Below are 23,316 nucleotides of genomic sequence, written 5' to 3' on the forward strand. Positions count from 1 at the left end.
GACCTTTCTAACGCGTCCAAGACATTGAAGATCTGACAATTCTATCAAAAGTTATAAGCACTTAAGTGTTATTTATACGCTTTTTGAAGGCCGGATCTCAGATATTTTGATGAAAACGTTGTCCGGATCTCTCATCCTTGGATAGGTATTCAAAAGAGCTTTCCAACGCGTCCAAAACATTGAAGATCCGACAACCCTATCAAAAGTTATAAGCACTAAAGTGTTATTTACGCACTTTTTGCATTTTGGATAGCACCCTTAAATGTGAGGAAGGCGCCAACCACCTAAGGGTGGATTAAGTAACGTTTTTAGTTTGTACCCCGTTGGTTAGTCAAAGTTAAACTAAAAAGTGATGCACTGTCACTTTTTACACGGCGCTCACGCATTCTATCAAAACAAACGTTTGGTAGTGTGTGTGAACTCCGTGTAAAAGGGGTGTCAAACTAAAAAGTGAACAGTTGGTGTCAAACCATCGGGGTTTGTGTAACTAAATTAAAGTGTAATTAAAAATATCATAAAAGTGACTTGTTTTTTCTTTCATTGTTTTTTTTCAGAAAGCTCGTCAACTCGTATGTACAGCAATATTCGAATTACATTCAAAAATGGCTTATATAAGCCTAGGATAACATGTTGGTGTAAAAATCTTCATTGAAATTGGAGAGGGTCGAGTAAAAAATTGAAATGAGCTAAAATTTTGTTGGACGGTGTCGGATAATCGAAACTTCGTATAAATGAGGCTTCGGATAATAAAGTCTGTGCCGGATCGAAAAAAATGAGTATCTCTGCCGAATAGCGACTGTATTTAAAATTTATCTAATGTTATTTTTTTTGAAAAAAATATTACCAAAAGGTATTTGTCAAAATACATTTCTTCAAAACATTGGCGAAAAAATGACACCAAACATGTTTAAAATACATTTTATTGACTCACTCAACAAAATAAAATGCAACCTGAATAAAAAAAAAGTGCAAACAATATTGAATAACAAACTCTGCCTAGTTTATGCACCGCAGCAAATCACATTTGAGTTAGCAACTTAACCGTTGGTATAGTATTTATTTGTTTTCTGAAAAGCTCTCAATTTGTTGTGTTTAGTTAACTTTGTTTTTTGTTCAAATGCATCACGTCTCTAGTTGCTTCCATTCAAACAGACCGCCAGCGGCTTTCCGTACTTGCTGTTGCAGTATGTAAGGTACTCCAGCATGAAAACCCGCATCACCATGTTGATGTTCCCGACGGTCCGCATGTTGACGTTCGCTTCGTTGTCCTCCGGTTTGTGCCAGTGCTTGGGAAACGGGATCGGAATGAGGTGCAGGATTGGAATGTCTGAAAAAGTGGGGAATGCATTAGAATTTAATCGAGCAAGTTTATTTAACTTCATACTTCTCTTCAAAAACGGCAGATGATCATCCTCGATCCGGCTGAACGCGTTCTGGTCGACAAACATTTCCGTACTTTTGGGATCCTTCAACAGCAGACGGTTCTTGCGCAGCGACGCCTCAATCTCGCTCAGTCTTCGGTGGTAGTTTCGCGTGTTGTCAAAGAAGCTGTAAAATTTAGGATTTTCCCCTCCGATCAAGTCCAGCAGCACCATCAACTGCACGCGGTCGATTTCGCGCATCGATTTTCCCAGCCTGCTCGAAACGTACGGCATCGTGGTCCACTTGGTGGCCAGATGGCGCGACCCGTACAGCGAATCCGTCGCGGACCACTTCCGGAACGCTTCCTCTCCGTCGAAGAACACCAGCATCAAGCTCAGATCGGTGTTGTTCCGTAGCAGATCCAGCGCCGATTCGGTCGTTTGAACAAGATTCAGCATCATAGCGCACGGAACGGCCGAATCGACAGCTCCCACGAAGGCATGCTCGCGGAAGTACTTCGAGTCGTAGTGGCAGGCCAGCGTCAGGAACTTGTCCGCGTCCGGGTTGAGCTTGCCAACGATGTTGGAGAACTTTAGCCGTCCAAAGTGGGGCGTCTTGTCGTTGAACTCGTCCATCTCGACGGTGAACTGAAGCCGTTGCAGTTCCGCCACGATGTACCGTTTGACCTCGTCGTGGGTGGCCGTTCCGACGATCCGAGGCTTCAGAATCGCCTTCAGCGTCTGCCGGAGGTGGGTGTCATTGTTCGATTTGGACACCACCCTCAGCTGGTCCATCGAAAATTGGGCGTTGACCTGTGAGATGTTGACAGAGCATTAGAATTATTTAAATAAGATTTTGTGACGAATATTGGATCGGACACATGCAAATTTTAACGATTTAGCATAATTTGATGTAAACACGTGATTCATGGAGACGCACGATTTATTACGATATGCAACGAAAATAGTAAGATGGAGACGCAAGATAAGCTCTTTATCAAGCGTCTCCATCATCTAAATGTTTTTTTTTTTTAATCAGTTGCATAACCTATCTCTTCAGATCCCTCAGGGAGTAAAAAGAGCTTTGATGAAGTCTGCATTGGCTGATGCACGAAGTGATGTGTTTACCTTTTTTGGTACCCTCCGTAAACGTAAAAAAAAGAGTTTGGTTATGTTCTGCTTGCAAAAGACAATGTAAGAGATGAAATACGTATCGGTCATGATTAGGGTTAGTGAGTTTACGCGGTCTCAGCTACCCGTCCCTCTTTTCTTATCTAAGCGTGCTAAAAAGAGAATTGGATGACAACACGACGCCGCGTAAAATCACCAGCCCTAGTCATGATACTAAACTTTATAGCGGAATTAGAAGGAAAACATCGTTTGTTTTGTATTCATAATAATGCATTCTGCTAAAACGCCCAACTAAACCCCAATGATTTTTTTTTGTATTGATTGATATTTTCCTGAAAATTATATTTTTATTCAAAAATTCACAGCTTCGGTACCAGATATTCACCATCTAAAACAAAAGTGCAAAAGTTGCCTTTTTAAACTTACGAACATATCTTTATCGGATAGGTTTCGATATCACAGGGGAAATTCTCGTATGTTTGGCATCCAATTTGCTGGCTTTCAATATTTCAACAACTAATTTTGCAAAATGTTTCATAGAAACTTGTTTGATCACTTCTTATTGAGCTATTTATCACTCGATTTCAGTTGAAAGCACTTTTAATGAGCTGTAATTGATTGTCAAAGTTCGGATATGGCAACATTAGAGGCACGGAATGTTTTATACGTATGCAATTTCGTGTTCGTGTTCAATTTTATTTCTGAAGAATCCTAATCAAAATCTACAACTTTACATACAATTTGACACCAAAATAATTAGAAAATTCCTTCTCAAGATACATATTTTTAAATATTTACTGGACATGCTCATTTTGTATGACTAGCCCGCAAAATTGTATAAAGAATTGTATGCACGCACGTTCAGAATCACTCAGTTTTCGTCAAAACCGAACCTACTCAGAAACGATTGAATTGGGCTTTCACATTGATCTGGGTGAATTTCATTCAAAATGTCAAAATTGTATCGTATCTACACCCAAAATTCCGAGTCAAGAGAATCGTTCCCTCAAAATTAATTGAGGGCTCAGCGTCAAAATCGAGAGAATAATGCTATCAACTCACACTACCGTATCAAATGTGTTCATTCGTTAATTGAAACAATAAATCTCCAACAAGTATCATACATCGACATCTGACCACTCCTTGTTCATCAAGCTGTGGTGGCCGAGGCAGTTAAGTCATTGAGTTAGTATGTCAAAGGTCTCTGGTTCGATTCCCGTAGTTGACACTTTTGGTTTTTGTTTCAACGGATGAACTTTTTTTTGCCAATGAACCTCGAGAAAATAATTCTCTCGCCCATCTCGAGCTGTGTTCTTTGTGTCCGTAAATGGTGCCACTATTCTCGGTTCTATAAACATATCAAAGGCATTAGCTAATATGACTCTTTTTTTTAAAAAAAGAACAAACTCTAGAAATGAAGAATTTTCTTTATTACATAACATACAAATAATGTGATAAAATATTATTTTATGCGCAAAATCAGTTTCAGTTGTTAGGTTGATGTTTGTTTTTTTTTTTAAATAACGAAAATCAAACTGCATATAACGTCGGGGAAAACATATTTTGGTTGTATTTAAAACTGGAACGCCCAACGCATGTCCAACTTACACGGACGCCCAAGCCTCCCAAAAAAGGTGGAACGGTAACTTCAACTCGCTGGTTCTCGGGCATTACTCAACCAATCGGGACGATTCTTGTTTCCAGTGATTTGTAAGAATGTCTAGATGATCCTTAAATTTTGCAGAACTTGATTTGAACAAATCTGTAATTTCTGCGATCGAAAACATCGTTCCACCTTTTTTAAAACGACTGCCACGCGGATTTTTTGGCGAATTTGAAAGAAAAGCCTTTAGAGCAGTTCTCTACGAAATCGATCTTTTTTTTGAATTTAATTTTTTGTATTTTTTAATCCGGCTGAAACTTTTTTGGTGCCTTCGGTATGTCCAAAGAAGCCATTTTGCATCATTAATTTGTCCATATAATTTTCCATACAAATTTGGCAGCTGTCCATACACAAATGATATTTGAAAATTCAAAAATCTGTATCTTTTGAAGGAATTTTTTGATCGATTTGGTGTCTTCGGCATAGTTCTAAGTATGGATAAGGACTACACTAAAAAATAAATTATAAAAGGTAAAAAAAAATTGGTTTTAATTTAACTTTTTGTCACTAAAACTTGATTTGCAAAAAAAAAACTATATTTTTCTAATCTAATCTAATCGAACACAAGCGCAGCCAGTCCGAAGAAAGCATCCTGGAAGAACTTGTGGTTAGATTACTTGTCAATATTAATAATTACAGTACATCCGAGTTACCCCGAAAATGTATAGTAAAAATTAAAGCGGCCAGGCCTACTGCGTTGCATTAACCGCAGAGACAGATTCTGTGAACGGATCACATTTCACAGAATCAACAGGGGAGCAAGGATGCGTGGACATACCGTACCAAACGCTCCGAATTAGTTGGGTATGGTGTGTTAGTGTGAACTGGCAATTATTTATATTTTTAGGGGGGGGGAAGTGGATATGGGGAAATTGGGTTTGGAGAAATTGGGATTAAGGAATGGGAAAATGGGGAAGGGGTAGGAGGATTATTGAATTTATAATAGTATAATAGTCAAATTAGAAATAATTATGGAAAGCTCTCACCAAGGAACAGCAAATCTTCAAAAGACACAGCCAGGTGGTGTCCCGATCGTCAGCCCCAGGTTCTTGACAAGAAACAGACCGATCGGATGAAGTGGAAGTGTTCCTTAGCACCGAATATCTCCACTCCAAACAAATATATCCGTATGTTTCGCTGGTGTTGAATCGAATTTCACATCCAGACTCTTTCACAATCTCTTAAAACAGCATCCTCCGTAACGTCATGATTCGAATTCCCGGACGCTTCGAAACCCGGACACTTAATCTTGTTTTATCAATTATGTGGATATAAGTTCCCATAATTATTGTCTAAACTGTGTTGTTTGATGAATTCTAACATCAACTTTCATTTCAAAAATGTTTGGACGCTGTGGCCAATGCTAAAACAATTAAATTAAATTAAATTATGTGATTACCAAAACTGTGAAACATTTTTGCTGAAATATTTCATAGGCGTCCGAAGCACCGGGAAGGCAAAGCAGAAATTTTTGGTTCTGGTTTTCTTAAATTCTAGCAATTTTTTATACAAAATATCGATTGTTTTGATGTTAACATCTTATTTGAGACCTAAAGAATAACATTCACTAAAATTTCGGCCCAAATTTGTGCGATTCATAAGTAAAATCGAGTGTCCGGAATTCGAATCAAAAGTGTCCGGATTTCGAATCAACATTCATTAGTGTTCGGGATTCGAAGCACAACAAGTCATTTTGATTTGGAAATTCTGAGGAAAAATGGTTAGAAAAGACATATTTTGCATGCATTCTCTTTATATTGACTGTTTTTACTACATCCTGATGATATTTCTACATTTCTAACTTATTATATGATTTTTTGCCAGCTATAACAAAAATGATATGCTACTATGTGTCCGGATTTCAAATCATGACGTTATCCTCCGTAAATGAATTTGATGTTCATTTAACCGCCTTGGCATCCACGATCAGTTCCGTTCTGGGAACGGCTCCAGCTAGGTCAAGCCCTTCCACTTACTTTTCACTTACTTTCTGATTCTTGGCAGATTCGAACGATTTATTGAATTTTCAACGAAATTTACTTCCAACGACAAAAAGAATCAGAATTCCCTTAACACAAAAAAACCTTCTTAAATTAAATAATTTTCAACGGACATTTTGACAAAAAAATGGAATGGAAAATGACGCGGAGTGAAAAAGTTTTCCAATAGTCGCCAATAACCACAAGTTCTTCTGGCTGCGCTTGTGTTCGATTAGATTAGATTAGAAAAATTTTGTTTTTTTTTTTTCAAATCAAGTTTTAGTGACAAAAAGTTAAATTAAAACCAAATCATCAGTATTACTAAGCATTATGTCTTGTTTACCAGTTGTATAGCAAGATAATCACAAATAAGGGTGATAAATTGCTAACTGGGGCGATTAGGGACACATAGGGCGAAAAGGAACCCACGGGACACACAGAAAAAAATAATGTAAATTTGGATGCTGTAATTTTGGAAGGTTGAATATTACCTCTTTTATGAAGTAATTTTACCTCAATTTAGACTGAAAAAGTGACATTACACCAGCAAAGTGGTAAAATAACTCATTTCCAGAGGTAAAATTACACATTGTTTCTGACATAAAAGATGTACCCCTTCCTAGATGTAATATTACCATGATTTTTTTTTCTGTGCAATTATGCGTAGAAACACAGAAATCGATCGAAAAATTTCAATCGCGTTTTTCTCAGTTCCACTTTTTTGAACATGGGACAATTATGCGTAGAACGGCAGTATAGTTGCTGAGATATTGCCATGCAAAGGTTTAAAAGGCAGGAAAATTGATGTTATCTAAGTCTCACCCAAAAAACCCACCATTTTCTAACGTCGATATCTCAGCAACTAATAGTCCGATTTTTTCAAAAAGGTTACCTAAAAATGGCTATATCTTGAAAACGGTGCACTTTATGAAAATTTCACTGAAGTACTTTTTGATTGCAAATTTGATTTTACATCGAAAAATGAAGTTGAAAAATTTTTGCGATCAATATTTCGATTTTTTTAAAAAATAGTGTTGATTCGAAAGTTCATAACTCGGTCAAAGATTTTTTGCACAACCTGGAAATTTCTGAAAAGTTGGTATTTTATGTTCCCTAAATCTAATCTAATCTCTAATCTAATCAGACCCTAGCGCAGCCAATCTTTCGAATGGATCCTGGAGAGTGCCTTAGGTTAGATGACGCCTAGCATTCTTCTTGTCATTTATTAACATTTGTAGTGCGCCATTGCATCGGAATGCATTGAAACAACACAAGCGTTAAAGCGGCCAGGCCTACTGCGTAAAGCCGTATCGCAGAGATGACTCGTAATTGGGTCGAGTTTGAGCACTGAGTGTTCGAACAACAACACAATTCTGAATCGACAGGGGAGGAAGAAGCGTGGAAACACACCACCATACGCTCCGAGATTTGGTTGTATTCGTTGGGAGCACCATGCAAAGAAGGTTTGGTACTCCGGGACCCTCTGGGATGGGACATTGTATTTCCACGAATGCCCTGGACACTATTTGCCGTGGTTATAGCGCCACAACTCGCTCTCTGTAACAGTATTCCTAATTCCAGTCTAAGCTCACCAAGTCGTCATGGCCTAGTGGTTAGCATTTTTGCTTACCAATCCAAAGGACGGGGGTTCGAACCCCGCCTCGAGCGACTTTGATTTTTCGTTCATATTCATCATTTCTAATTTCTGTGTTCTAAACTTTCTCGTTGGGAGCAGATGGGCATCGAACCCAGAACCATTCGCTTACAAAGCGAACACCGTAACCAGTCAGCCACGGCAGCTCCTAAATTTCACTGAAGTACTTTTTGATTGCAAATTTGTTTTTACATCGAAAAATGAAGTTGAAAAATTTTTGCGACCAATATTTCGATTTTTTGAAAAAATAGTGTTGATTCGAAAGTTCATGACTCGGTGAAAGATTTTTTGCCCATTCTGGAAATTTCTGAAAAGTTGGCATTTGATGTCCTCTAAAACATATTTTAACATTAACATTTTTTACAGTGTATCTTTTTTTTCAGTGTAGTCCATATCCATACCTAGAACTTTTCCAAAGACATCAAATCGATCAAAAAATTCCTTCAAAAGATTTTTGAATTTTCATGTATCATTTTTGTATGGACAGCTGCCAAATTTGTATAGAAAATTATATGGACAAACTAATGATGCAAAATGGCTTCTTTGGGCATACCGAAGGCACCAAAAAAGTTTCAGCCGGATTAAAAAATACAAAAAAAGATCGAATGACTGAAATCTCAGAGAATTGCTCTTTGGCAAGATGTGATCTTTTTGCGTGAATTGAAAGCTTAAACATTCAACTATGTTTGGCTGATAAGGGTATTTCATCAAATAAACTCTTCGAATCATGCCAAGCGGTTTAAACAAATATATTAAACCGGCATTTTCAAAATGTTGGAGGTAATTTGATCCCCCTTTCAACATTTTGAAGAAATCTTAAGCAAAATGTTTTTTATTCATCCAAACTTTTAATTTTCTATAAGTTACAGCAATTTAACATTAAACCTGTACGTTTGTGTTCAAAATATAACAAGTTTAGCATGCAAAATATTTAAAAACATAAAATTTTCTTTTTTAGACCAAATTTGAGCATGTTTACAAAAGCTGGTAATTTTTGTTTACAAAACTTTTGAAAAATGGTTCAAACTGCAGTAAGTTATGTACAACTATACTAAAGGAAACTATGTACGAAATCCAGCCCAATTATTTAATCTTGAGGCTGATTCCAGTGAATGTAAAAATGCAGGGATCAAGTCTCCCTAAACGCACTTTTTTAAACAATTGATTGTAAAAATAGTATGACGATAAATTTAACGTCAAATGCGTAAGGGTTTTGGAGTTGATATGTTTATCAAACAATTCATGTATAAAAAATATTTTTTTGAACAATTTTTGAGTGCTTTCTATACTCATCAAAACAAAGAAAAAAGATCTCTTGGAAGTTTTTTGCAGCACTTTTTAGAAAATTGTGTGTAACTCAATCTAAACATTTTTTAATATTTTTTCTTTGTTATCTACAATGAGTTTTAGTCAATTTCGCACAACTTTTTAGAATAAAGCTAATTGTTTTACCCACATGCTGACGAAATACAGGCTTGGGATCAAGTGTCCCCACTCTCCCCTACTGTGAAATTACAATGTTTTGTAATTGGCACGCCGCGATTTATTTGCAGTTGAAAACAACTCGTCCTATAACTCAACTAATGAAGGATTTTTTTTTGTTAAAAAGTATGGTAATTGAAAATTGAATAGTGCGCTGACCACGGGGACGCGATGTCTTGTTTTTGCATGCTCATTTTCATTTCTTTTGTGTCGCCGTTTGTGTGCTTTGGTGAGTGGTTATTATATATAGGTGAAGGGATTTTATTAAATGATCATTTTATAGCATTATTATATTTAATTGATTATATAACCACACTATATTTTACACTTAACACATTATACAAAACACATATGAAACTGTAAACAGGAGCGTTTGGTACGGTATGTCCACGCATCCTTCCTACCCTGTATATTCTGTGAAATGTGATCCGTTCTCAAAATCCTCTCTGCGGTAAACACAACGTAGTAGGGCTGGCCGCTTTAATTTTTGCAATACATTTTCGGGTGTTCTCGTATGTACTGCAATTATTAATAATGACAAGAAAAGTGCTTGTGGCGTAATCTAATCACAAGACTTTCCAGCATGCTTTCATCGGACTGGCTGCGTTTGTGTTAGATTAGATTAGATTAGATTAGAAAAGTATGGTAATTGAAAATTTGTTTCAGTGCACACGATTTTTCACCAAATTACATCATTAACTCAAATGTGATGATATGGACGCTTCCACGCTTTATTATTGTTTTTTCTTTTTTATATTAATACCACATATTGATTTTTCTCCACCAATCAATAAAAATGTGATGAAAAAATCAGCTGAAAATACTTCCTACGCTACGACCCACCCAATAGTGCCACCGATATCCCTTTTTCCATGAAAGGAAATTTATCCCCCGAAAAATTCCGCGAATAACTTGATCTGTGCGTGGCTTAATCATTTCAGCTGGGACGTGCCCAGCAAGACAAAAACTTTTGATATTTTCTGGGAATTATCTGCCTGAATCGACTGATACGGGAAGTCACTTGATTTTGCTTCAGGGTGAATTGGTGCTATATTTTACTTATTTAATTCTTGAAATCTATGCTGAGAAACTTGTCATTGACTTGCCTGAATTGACAATATCCAAATTCAGACCGATCCAATCTCCTGGAAGGCAAATAACAGTTTCGTCTTCAAACGCCCACGTATCAACTGCTTCCCAGGAAGGATACCAACGTCTTAATCCGGGCCGACATCGGTTGGAAAATATTTTTAGATTCTATTAAAGGTGTTTGCCGACTTTACGACCCGACGACGAACGATGCGTCTTGATTCTGTTTTGACTGTGCGGTGGAAATTCACGACTTCCGTTCGTCTCGCAGGAAGGAATCAATTTCATCCACCCCTCAAGCCGATATGTCTAGGACAGGGTGAAGCCGGGAAAGTTTCCCACCCACGTCCATAATTAGCATTGAATGGGGGGGCCATTAACGTGATCCGTTAGTTTGGGTATTGTCTGTCGCGGACAAATAGACGGTTCGACTAGCAACAAAATGCGTTAAAGTTCGATTACAAAGGCGGAAAAGCTGTTGTTTTGTTGCTTGAACTTTTTTTTTACTCTGTACAGCTGTGGTGTGTTTTACCCGAACTGCACATGTACCGACAAGGTAGAGAGAAATGTAAATTGAATGAATGAGGAACGATATATGAAGCAAATCTGAATGAAACAAGTTATTTTTTGTCCAGCACCAGCAAGTCAGCTGTTTTAATAACTTTCACTATACTGTCGGGTATGGAGTGTGAGTGATACCTGACGTTAATTAGCAATATAGTGTTAAAAACGGCGAGCCAATTTTTTTACAAGTTATTTATATTTAAATTTAATATTGCATCTGAGCAATTCACTACAAAATCGGTCTTTTTTCTTAAATTTTAATTTTTGTATTTTTTAATCTGACTGAAACTTTTTTGGTGCCTTCGGTATGCCCAAAGAAGCCATTTTGCATCATTAGTTTGTCCATATAATTTTCCATACAAATTTGGCAGCTGTCCATACAAAAATGATGTGTAAAAATTAAAAAATCTGTATCTTTTGAAGGAATTTTTTGATCGAGTTGGTGTCTTCGACAAAGTTGTAGGTATGGATATGGACTACACTGAAAAAAAATGATACACGGTAAAAAAAATTTTGGTGATTTTTTATTTAACTTTTTGTCACTAAAACTTGATTTGCAAAAAGCAGGCCAAGGATTGATACCTAAGAGCATGCAATGGCACTGACCTTGTTGCGTGCTCTCCGGTTGACGTCCACGTAAGGAACATCCTGGAAGGAGCGCAACTAACTACATCCGTAGTTCTGTTAGATCATCCGAATTATCTTGATCAGAACAGTATAGCTCTGGTTTCTTGCGAGTGTCCTATTTTCTTACCTCCACGTTGGCTTGGTTTTCATGATGACCTAGCTGGTGGCCTGTGGAAACGGATCGTAAACCTTTGACCACCGCGGGTCAGAGTCGAGACGGCTAGAAGAAAGGGGCGCGACAATGTGGGAAAGGGAAGTAATTTGTGATTGTAGACGGTATTGTTTTGATTCGCAGTATGTTGAGTCAACTGCTGTGGATGTACCTGAAACATCGCATAACGGGGTTTCTCTTCTCTTCATTCTCAGCTACCAACTATCTACTATTTCTATTTTGCTCTTCTGATTCCCAATTCTTCACTGATTCTTCTATTTAATATGCAACATTTGATTTTAATTTTACTAGCTTTCGATTCTCTTATCTCTCAAAGCTTTTCCACTCTTTTCATTCAATTGATACTGCTGTAACAAACTTTGTTTTGTGTTTTTTTTTTCTTTAAAATATACTTTTCCTTAATGTACTAGTAATATCAAGTCTATTTATCATTTGCCTAATCTTTTTTGATTTTGTTGCGAATTTATTTATTTGAATAATTCTTTATCTGTCCTATAAATTATCATTACTATAATCTAAGCTTGTTTTGTATCTCTATTTATTAACTATTGTCTAATTTTACATCTAATACATCTAGCTTCTCATTTTTATTCTTCAAAATACGCTCACCATTCTCTTCGTTAGGCTTCGAGACAAAAGCCCCCGTTACGGTATCGAGAGAAAACCGGAGCTAAGTCTCGGTAGCTCGTAGGCGACCTCGTCGCCCCGAGGCTAGGTAGCGCGGCCCTGATAAGGCTGCCTACCGAAAAAGAGGATCGCGAATGGCAAGAAGATTGGAAATCCGGAGCAAACGGCAGAAGCCAATTAAAAGCAGATCACCGATTGGCGACTCGGTTCTTGGAACTGCAGATCCCTGAACTTTTGGGTTTCCAGTTCGCATTGGCGAATGAGTTGCAACCTCGCAACTTCGATGTTGTGGCACTGCAGGAGGTGTGCTTGGAGGAGGAGCAGGTGCTCGACTGGCCAGGTCGGCAGACCGATTCCCGTTTTTTTCTGAGCGGCGGCAAGGACAAGAAGCTGGGTACCGGCTTTATTGTGCGGGGCAAGATGCAGGATCGCGTGTTCGGCTTCACGGCGATCAGCGAGCGGATGTGCAAGTTGAGGATAAGAGGCCGTTTCTTCAACTACAGCATAATCAACGTGCACTGCCCCCACGAGGAAAAGTCCGATGATGAAAAGGAAGCATTCTACGCGACGCTGGAGGAGGTGTATGACGGCTGTCCGCGGCAGGATGTGAAAGTCATCATTGGGGATATGAACGCTCGGTTTGGGAGGGAGGAAATGTATCGGCCGACAATAGGCCCAGAAAGCCTGCACTCGGTCACGAACGACAACGGCCAACGCTGCATTGACTTTGCAGCCTCCCGAGGAATGGTGGTCAGGAGCACCTACTTCCCTCGCAAGGACATCCACAAAGCCACCTGGACATCACCTGACCAACGGACGAAAACGCAAATCGACCACGTCCTGATCGACGGCCGATTCTTCTCGGACGTAACGCACGTGCGCACCTTTCGCGGTGCGAATATTGACTCGGACCACTACTTAGTTGGAGTTGACATGCGCTCAAAGCTGTCGACGGTGTTTAACCAACGCCGGAGCCGGCGGGCCCTCCGTTCAACACCGCGTGTCTTCAGAACGGAGAAGTGGCCCACAGGTACGCGCAGCAGCTGGAAGCGAATCTGCCAGGTGAGGAGGAACTTGGCGCAGCCTCGCTCGAAGATGGTTGGAGTCGCATACGCTCAGCCATCGGCAGTGCAGCGGAAGCCACACTGGGTAGTGCGATCCGAGTCAGCCGAAACGATTGGTACGACGACGAGTGCCAACGGATTACCGCCGAGAAGAAGGCAGCTTACGACAGAAAGCTGCACAAGGCGACGAGAGGGAACGTGGAACGATACAGGCAGGCTCGGAATCGGCAGGTCGCGGTCTTCAAGCTCAAAAAGCGCCAGCAGGAAGACCGGGATTGCGCAGAAATGGAGCAGCTATTCCGAGCTAACGAGTCGCGGAAGTTTTACGAGAAGGTGAACCGGTCCCGCAAAGGCTTCGTGCCGCGAGCCGATGTATGCAGGGACAACGAGGGAACTTGATCGTGAACAAAAGCGAGGTGTTGGACAGGTGGAAGCAGTACTTCAACGAGCACCTTAACGGCGATGAAGCGGACGGAGACGGCGTTGGAGTCAACCTTGGAGCGCCCGCAGCTGATGAACAGTTCCCGGCGCCTGATCTAGAAACGGTGAAGAGGAGATCAGGAAGCTGAAGAACAACAGAGCTGCCGGCAAGGATCGGTTACCCGGTGAGCTCTTCAAATATGGAGGAGAGAAACTGGCGAGGGTGCTTCACTGTGTGATCTCCAAGATCTGGGAGGAGGAGAAGCTACCGGAGGAGTGGATGGATGGTGTCGTGTGCCCCATCTACAAAAAGGGCGATAAGCTGGACTGCGGCAACTACCGCGGCATCACGCTTATCAACGCGGCCTACAAAATCCTCTCCCAGATCCTCTGCCGTCAGCTGTCACCCCATGCAAGGAGGTTCGTGGGGCCCTACCAAGCGGGCTTCACTGGCGCGCGCGCCACCACGGACCAAATATTTTGTCTCCGACAGATCCTCGAGAAATGTCGTGAGTACAACGTGCCCACACATCACATCTTTATCGACTTCAAGGCGGCCTATGATACAGTCGACCGCGAGCAGCTATGGCAGATTATGCACGAGAACGGGTTTCCGCCTAAACTGACTCGACTGATCAAGGCTACCTTGGATGGTGTGATGTGTCACGTGCGTGTTTCGGGGGATTTAGCGGAACCCTTTGGATCACGCCGAGGGCTGCGGCAAGGTGATGGCCTATCCTGTGCGCTGTTTAACATCGTCCTCGAGGGCATTATTCGAAGGGCGGGCATTGACACGAGTGGCACGATCATGAACAGGTCCTACCAGCTGCTTGCTTTTGCCGATGACATCGACATTGTGGCAAGAAACCTGGAGACGGTGAAGGATGTCTACACCCGACTGAAGGTACAAGCAAGGCGTGTAGGACTTGGCATGAATACGACGAAGACGAAGTACATGAGAGGAAGGGGTTCGAAGGACGTTGGCCCCCCATGTCACACCCCTCTAGCTGTGGATGATGATGAGTTGGAGGAGGTGAGCGAGTTCGTGTACTTGGGATCGCTGGTAACCGCCGATAACGACACCAGCAAAGAGATCCGGACTCGTATTTTTGCCGGGAATCGTGCGTACTTCGGATTACGGAAGACTCTCACATCAGATCGAGTGCAACGCCGCACGAAGCTGACGATGTACAAAACACTGATTAGACCGGTAGTCCTCTATGGCCACGAGACTTGGACGATGCGGCAGGAGGACGAACGAGCCCTTGGAGTTTTCGAACGGAAGGTGCTACGAACGATCTACGGTGGAGTGCAGGTGTCTGACGGAGTGTGGCGAAGACGCATGAACCACGAACTGCACGCGTTTCTTGAAGAACCGACCATCGCCACCCAGGCGAAGATCGGTAGGCTCAGGTGGGCCGGCCATGTCGCCCGAATGGACGAGAGCCAACCTGTCAGACTGCTTTTTGACCGCGCTGAACCAGCTGGCGGAACAGGCAGAAGAGCAGGGAAACCGCGCGCACGGTGGGGAGATCAAGTGAATGGTGATATCCGGAAGATCTGTAACCTGGGAAATTGGAGAGTAGCAGCTCAAGATCGAGAAAGATGGAAGCGTCTTCTTGCTACAGCACGCGTACCTGGTGCGCTATGCTGATTGGTATGGTATGTATTCTCTTACTATTGATACTTGATTTTTATAAAATAAATTCTCTTTTACTGTCTATTTTCAATCTTCACCCTTTTTTTCAAACAAGTGAGGTTTGAGCCCTAACTCAATTTATGGAATGGTTAAAGGATTAACACAAATATTACTATTGTATTTTTGGTAAACTTTTATAACATGCTTAGGACCAAAAATTGTAACAAAACACCGCGACAAAAGAAATAGCAACAGATAAACAGACTCAACAATAGGGAAGATTTCAGGAGAAAACAATACACAGTAAATAACAATAAGTTTTTGAATTCAAACTAAAAATAAAACAGTTTTTGCTTTAATGAAAGTTGATAGGCACACTTTAAATGGTTAGGCGCTTATACTTACATCAAACCCTACGTAATGTACCACCCCCGGCCGAGTTAAAATGCGTAACCAGAAAAGAAGGTGTGCATGCCTGGCACGAACACTCAAAGCGTGTTCTAGCGTGCTGCTCGTACTGACTCAGAGCAAGGGTGAGATGTAGGTGTAAGGGCAGTGCGTGTTCGTCGGGAACCTAGTGCATAAGATCGGTCAAGGCCCGTTCTTACACTGAAAATTGCGAATTGCGAATTGCGAATTAAAACTTGATTTGCAAAAAAACACTATTTTTATTTTTTTTTATTTTTTGATATGTTTTAGAGGACATAAAATGCCAACTTTTCAGAAATTTCCAGAATGGGCAAAAAATCTTTGACCGAGTTATGATTTTTTGAATCAATACTGATTTTTTCAAAAAATCGAAATATCGGTCGCAAAAATTTTTCAACTTAATTTTTCGATGTAAAATCGAATTTGCAATCAAAAAGTACTTTAGTGATTTTTTTTTTTTATAAAGTTCACCGTTTTTAAGTTATAAGCATTTTTGGGTAACTTTTTTGAAAATAGTCGCAGTTTTTCATTTTTCTAAATTAGTGCCCATGTTTGCCCACCTTTAAAAAAAATATTTTTGAAAAGCTGAGAAAATTCTCTATATTTTGCTTTATTGAACTTTGTTGATACGACCCATAGTAGCTGAGATATTGCCATGCAAAGGTTTTGGCGACTGGAAAGTTCGCATAAATGCAGCCAAAACTCAAACCATCATTTTTCCACTTTCCAAATCGGCCCGATTTGTCCCAAAGGATGATGTTTTGATTAAAATGAATGATGTTTCAATACCCTGGTCAAAGGAAGTTGTCTATTTAGGTCTCATACTTGACTCGAAACTATTGTTTCGGCAGCATGTAGATAAAATATTGAACAAGTGCAGCATTCTCATCAGGTGTTTGTATCCTTTAATTAACAGAAAATCAAAGCTATCTTTGAAAAATAAGCTAGCAGTTTACAAACAAATAATTTACCCCGTTATTGAGTATGCAGTACCTGTTTGGGAGTGTTGCGCTAGAACTCATAAATTGAAGCTCCAGCGTGTCCAAAACAAGGTACTCAAAATGGTGTTGAATGTTCCTGGCTGGACAAGATCAAGTGAGGTTCATGAATTAGCAGAAGTAAAAATGTTGGATCAGAAGATTCAAGAAAAATGTTTGAAATTCAGGGAAAAATGTGCTATATCTGAATACCCCTTGATTCAAGGATTGGTTTAGTTTATGGTAAGATTAAGTTAGTTTTAGGTTAGGTTATGTTTTCTTAATTTTTTTCCTCATTGTACCTAGTGTTACAAAAATGATAAATCATATACTTTTAAAGTTAAGAAAATGAACAGTGTTTAAGTCACGAAAAGCAAACTAAAGCTGAAGAGCCACAGCTGACCACTTATTATGTAAACCAAATGTAATTATTATAAAAAAGATTCAATAAAGTATATTTAATTAAAAAAAAAAAAATTCCATGCAAAGGTTAAAAAACAGGAAAATTGATGTTTTCTAAGTCTCACCCAAACAACACACCATTTTCTAATGTCGATATCTCATCAACTATTATTCCGATTTACAATGCTAAAACATGAAACATTCGTGAAATTTTCCGATCTTTTCCAAAAAAATATTTTCAAAAATTTAAAATCAAGACTAACATTTCAAATGGGCGTGATATTGAATGTTTGGCCCGTTTGAAATGTTAGTCTTGATTTTAAATTTTTGAAAATATTTTTTCGAAAAGATGTAAATCGGACCTATAGTTGCTGAGATATCGACATTAGAAAATGGTGGGTTGTTTGGGTGAGACTTAGAAAATATCAATTTTCCTGTTTTTTAACCTTTGCATGGCAATATTTCAGCTACTAAAGGTCGTATCAACAAAGTCCAATAAAGCAAAATATAGAGAGTTTTCTCAGTTTTTCAACAATATTTTTTTTGAAGATGGGCAAACATGGGCACTAATTTAGAAAAATGAAAAACTGCGACTATTTTCAAAAAAGTTACCTAAAAATGGTTATGAAAACGGTGCACTTTATAAAAAAATTTACTTAAGTACTTTTTGATTACAAATTCGATTTTACATCGAAAAATGAAGTTGAAAAATTGTTGCGACCAATATTTCGATTTTTTGAAAAAAAATAGTGTTGATTCGAAAATTCATAACTCGGTCAAAGATTTTTTGCACAACCTGGAAATTTCTGAAAAGTTGGCATTTTATGTCCTCTAAAACATATCAAAAAATAAAAAAAATTAAAAATAGTGTGTTATGCAAATCAAGTTTTAGTGACAAAAAGTTAAATTAAAAGTCACCAATTTTTTTACCGTGTATAATTTTTTTTCAGTGTAGTCCTTATCCATACCCACAACTTTGCCGAAGACATCAAATCGATCAAAAAATTCCTTCAAATGATACAGATTTTTGAATTTTCATACATCATTTTTGTATGGCCAGCTGCAAAATTTGTATGGAAAATTATATGGACAAACTAATGATGCAAAATGGCTTCTTTGGGCATACCGAAGGCACCAAAAAAGTTTTAGCCAGATTAAAAAATACAAGCAAATCGAATGACTGAAATATCTGAGAATTGGTCAGCAATGTAATTAAGCTTATATCTGTAAGCCCATACATCCAATTAAAAAGTTGTTAAAGGCAAACTTATGGGAAATTGGACGAGCTTTCCAGTAAAAATATTTTCGAGACAGAAAAATCAAGTCTGTCATATAGAAAGTGCCAAAAAAACACCAAAAAACCTATTTTTTTCAACATTTTTATTTTTAAAGCGCTGTATCTTCACAAGGATTGGACATAGGACAATTGTCGATATGGAGACATTTATGTAAAATTGTCTGGGGAATCGATTCCCTATCCGTTTCTGAAAATTTTGACGTTTAGACCACTTTTAAAAAAGCAGTTTTAGTAAATTTTTCGGAGAGGATCGGGTACAAAAGTAACGTCATGATTCGAATTCCCGGACGCTTCGAAACCCGGACACTTCAACTTGTTTTATCAATTGTTTGGATATAAGTTCGCATTATGAATGTCAAAACTGTGTTATTTGATGAATTCTAACATCAACTTTCATTTCAAGTTTGTTTGAACGCTATAGTTAATGCCAAAACAATTAAATAAAATAAAATTATAAGTTTACCAAAAATGCGAAACATTTCAACGGAAATATTTCATAGGTGTCCGAAGCACCGGGAAGGCAAAGCAGAAAATTTATGGTTTTGATTTTCTTAAATTCTAGCCATTTTTTATGTAAACTATCGATTGTTTTGATGTAAACATCTTATTTGAGACCTAAAGAATGCCATTCACTAACATTTCAGTCCAAATTTGTGCGATTCATAAGCAAAATCGAGTGTCCGGAATTCGAAGCAAAAGTGTCCGGATTTCGAATCAGCTTTTATCAGTGTCCGGGATTTGAAGCACAACAAGTCATTTTAATTTTCAAATTCTGATGAAAAATTGTTAGAAAAGACATAATTAGCATGCATTCTCTTAAAACTGACTGTTTATACTAAATGATGATGATATTTCTACATTTTCAACTTATTACATGATTTTTTGCCAGCTATAACAAAAATAATATGGTACTAAGTGTTCGGATTTCGAATCATGACGTTACCAGAAAAAATCCTGATTTGAGCTGGAATTGCTAATTAATAAAAATCTAAGAGTTTAAATCAAAGTTTTAAAGGTGTTTTTATAATGAAAAAAAAATGTAAGAAATAAGCATGTCAAACAAACATTAATGAAAAGTGCAATATGAAGTACTTCGAGCAAAAGAATTTTAAATTAAAACAAAGATAAAAGATACAATTTGTGGAATTGTTTTTACGAGAATGAAATAAAATTACATTTCAAAATACTTCGTTGTACAGACTTTTTACAGATAATATCAACCATAGACAGATTCCTAGAGGCAATTAACGATAAAAGTAGTGCGTCCATCCCGGGAATTCCCGGGACAAAAATCCCGGGATTTTTCCAAAACCGGGAATTCCCGAATCCCGGGATTTTTTAAATTTTGTCCCGGGAATTCCCGAAATCGGAAATGAATATCAAATATTGGTATGGAAATCCAGGGTTTTTTTTTCGTGGAAATTGATAAACAACGATTAAATAAAATATAATAAAATATTAAGCATATATCCAGGGTTTTTTAAAAGGTCCTATAAGCTTTTGTGTTTCACATGTTTATAGAACCTATTCAACTCTAGATATCATCATTAATTTGACTTAGAAAGGAAAATTGTTTAAAATTTATCGATCCGGAAAATGCCTAGCGCATTAAATTTTTTCTAAATAATTTGATATTTTTTAAAAAAATACTATTAATGATTTGAAATTGAACAAATAATAACATTTTAAATTATTTTTCATGAAACATCTTTGGCTAATCAAGACACCTTTTTAGTGTTTCGTGATTCAAACAGGAATAGAAGAAAACAATTAGTACACCGATCTCCAAATTAATTGCTCTAAAATCGCCTGAACCTATGTAGACTGTAGTACTGATTTTCCTCAGTTGGCGGTAGTGATTTAAGATAATTTGTAAAATATTCTTTATATATAACATGAATTTCTAAACTTATTTAAAATTATACATTGGCATCTATAATTTTGTTTGTTATCTTTTTATTTGTTATTTTAGACATAGATTTTTTTTAAATCTAGTCATGGCAGAAAAAAATAATTAAAAATATGATTTATTTCATTTAAATCACATTAGGTTAGAAATTTGATTAGAAACCTAAGCACAACAAAGAACAAACAAAAAATTTGGCAAGCTATTATAAAACTGCTATTCTTTGTTTAGATTGAAGTGTATATTATCACCAATGAATAGTATTCAGCCAATTTGATGATTTTCAGCTTGAATAACATGACAAATATTATGAAAACATAGATATTATTACTGTTGCAAATTTCCCGGGATCCCGGGAATTCCCGGGATTTCAAAAATATTTTTCCCGTTTCCCGGGAAATGCAAAACCCGGGAAAATTGGACGCCCTAGATAAAAGACAAATTATCTTGTAGTCTATTTTCGATTTCAACTGGTTGTTTGATATGGAATGTCCGGTTCCTAAAGTGAATTCTCTAATTACGTTCTTATTTCTCTCTGCAATTTTTGCTTGTGGTTGCCCTCCGCCTGCAAATTCTTTTTCAAACAAAACACGTGCCCTAGTTATGGGCACTCCTAACGAATTCCACCCTCAAATGTGCTGATTTACTTTCAACTCGTGTCTCCAATGGAATCAAACCCGCGCGCGTTCCTGTCGATCCAATTTCCTCTCAATCCATAACACACCACAGCATAGAAAATCCACCACCAAACAACGCCACTCACCTGTTGAATCGGCCACTGTGCGAAGGTCATCAACAGCAGCGTCGGCACCAGAAGCTGCGGCCGCTTCGTAAACAACAATCTTCGCCACATGGCTGGCTGTTGGTCCAACGTGCGATGCTGATGTGGCGAACTTCGTCCTTACATAAGTGTGGGGTGGTGCGGGTATCCAAAGTGCAAGTACCCCCTAACTCGATCAACTGTTAAAAATTGGCGTTACTTTCAGACTTTTTTTTCTCTCTTGCTTGCCGGTCGTCTATGAATTATTCATGAAGTCGGTGCTGGAGATGAATCTCCCAGACGGTGGTTCAGTCGATAGGTCACCGCACAGGTCGCGGCGAGAATAACAAACGCCAAAGTCCCAGGTTGAGCAAATTGGAATAACTAGTGCAAAATTTACCGTACAGTTCACAAACTATCAACAAACGCTACAGCACTTGTTATCAGGCACCTTGCAATAACACTACTAGGAAGTCCCACAAACAACTGCAAACTTAGATTGTAAATACTTGGGGCGCGTGTCGTGACTCACAAAACACAACCCGGCGCGGCACGGCTCGAGACGGTTACGCGATTGTGCAGCGTCTAGTCACGGTGACGTCCAACGAGTGAATGATGAGGAGCCGAGACTCGGAGATCGGAGAAGACCGACTGGCAGCTGATGTACGAGGGAAAATGCGCGAATTGAGTGAGCGTGCGAGGTTCGTCGGCTGCGTTGGACTTCGGGCGTTTAGGGGGGAGGTTGGGGTTCAGTGCATGAAAAGTTGGGAATTTTTTGACGAAATTTTGGAGAGAAATGTGTACCAGATAAGCCAACAAATCTAAAGTTTTTTTAAAGGTCCAACAAACCCCCTCCCCCATCCTCCACTTAATATTTGGTTTTATTGTTACCGTAAACTGGGGTGACTTTGATAGCCCGGGGTGACTTTGATAGGATTTTCAAATGTTTTTCAAATTAATATCTAAACCATTTTTCAAAATTTTGAGTTTGCATGCATTAAGGTATAGCTTATTATTGAACATATATGCAAAAATCTGACTGTTACATTGGATGTATCAAAATTACACTCAAACCCCGATGGTTTGACACCAACTGTTGTCAAACGAACGGGGTCACTTTTTAGTTTGACACCCCTTTTACACGGAGTTCATACACACACTACCAAATGTGTGTTTTGATAGTGTGCGTGAGCGCTGTGTAAAAAGTGACAGTTCGTCACTTTTTAGTTTGACTTTGACCAACCAACGGGGTACAAACTAAAAAAGTGTCAAACGAAAAAGTGACCAATCACCGGGGGTTGAGTGTAGTGGCCAAATCAAATTTCTATCAATGTCACCCCGGACTATCAAAGTCACCCCAGTTTACGGTACTTTAACTTTAGGCCGTTGCAAATATTTTTTGAAGTTTATGTCCCTCGACTCTGACCAAAGTCGAGGGGGAGGGCAAAAAAATATAAAAAAGTTTAAACATTGAGTTAACGAGTCATGGTTTCAACATTTGAATGAACAAAGTGTTTAAAAATGCATTTTACACCTGCCCAATTGTTTTGCAATCATTAGTTTCGACGATAATTTATTTTTTTTTGCAAAAAAAAAGTTTTTGCGGTGCACCGCGGGGTGTACATTGGAATTTCATAAAAAATTCAAAATAATTTTAATCCAGCCCAAACATGCTGAATATGATTATAAATGCAGAAAAAATCGTTTTAGATTGTTTTAAGTTGATTTGACTTCTATTTTCATAAAAATTTTGAAGGTTTTAGAAAAAAAAATTTTGCCCCCTGATTTTTCGGGGGGGCGACATAAACTTTGAAAAATATTTGTAACGGCCTTAGTACTTTTCGATTTTTATTAAAGAACGAAATCAATTATAAAATATAAAAAAATGTTTAATATACGAAAACTCAACTTTAAAGAACCTACAAATTAATGAAAAATGAGTAATCTAGTGAGTAAATCTTTTCAAGTTCAGCTATTTTTTCACGAACAGTTTAAACGAAAACTACAAAATTGTCGAATACGCCAAATCGATCAGAAAATTTCTTCCCGAAGTACAGATTTTTTTAATATAGG

General features: G+C 38.4%; 1 protein-coding gene across 1 annotated transcript; it reads right to left on the reverse strand.

The window, feature by feature from the left end:
• Positions 1 to 910: 910 nt before the first annotated feature.
• LOC6045945 (glutaminyl-peptide cyclotransferase) lies at positions 911 to 21,866 on the reverse strand. Its single transcript, XM_001863160.2, has 3 exons — positions 21,247 to 21,866; positions 1,385 to 2,174; positions 911 to 1,327 (listed from the first exon to the last, which is right to left on the reverse strand). Exons 1-3 carry the CDS (start codon positions 21,334 to 21,336, stop codon positions 1,131 to 1,133), a joined length of 1,077 nt encoding a protein of 358 aa, XP_001863195.2. The 5' UTR covers positions 21,337 to 21,866; the 3' UTR covers positions 911 to 1,130.
• Positions 21,867 to 23,316: the final 1,450 nt, after the last annotated feature.

Source organism: Culex quinquefasciatus, chromosome 3, assembly GCF_015732765.1.
Source record: "Culex quinquefasciatus strain JHB chromosome 3, VPISU_Cqui_1.0_pri_paternal, whole genome shotgun sequence".
Taxonomy (NCBI): domain Eukaryota; kingdom Metazoa; phylum Arthropoda; class Insecta; order Diptera; family Culicidae; genus Culex; species Culex quinquefasciatus.

Coding starts and splice junctions, on each gene's coding strand:
- LOC6045945 (XM_001863160.2), bottom strand. CDS start 21,336: ATGTGGCGAAGATTGTTGTTTACGAAGCGGCCGCAGCTTCTGGTGCCG. Junction 2,175..21,246: donor CACAGTGGCCGATTCAACAG/GTGAGTGGCGTT, acceptor AACATCTCACAG/GTCAACGCCCAATTTTCGAT. Junction 1,328..1,384: donor TCTGCCGTTTTTGAAGAGAA/GTATGAAGTTAA, acceptor CCACTTTTTCAG/ACATTCCAATCCTGCACCTC.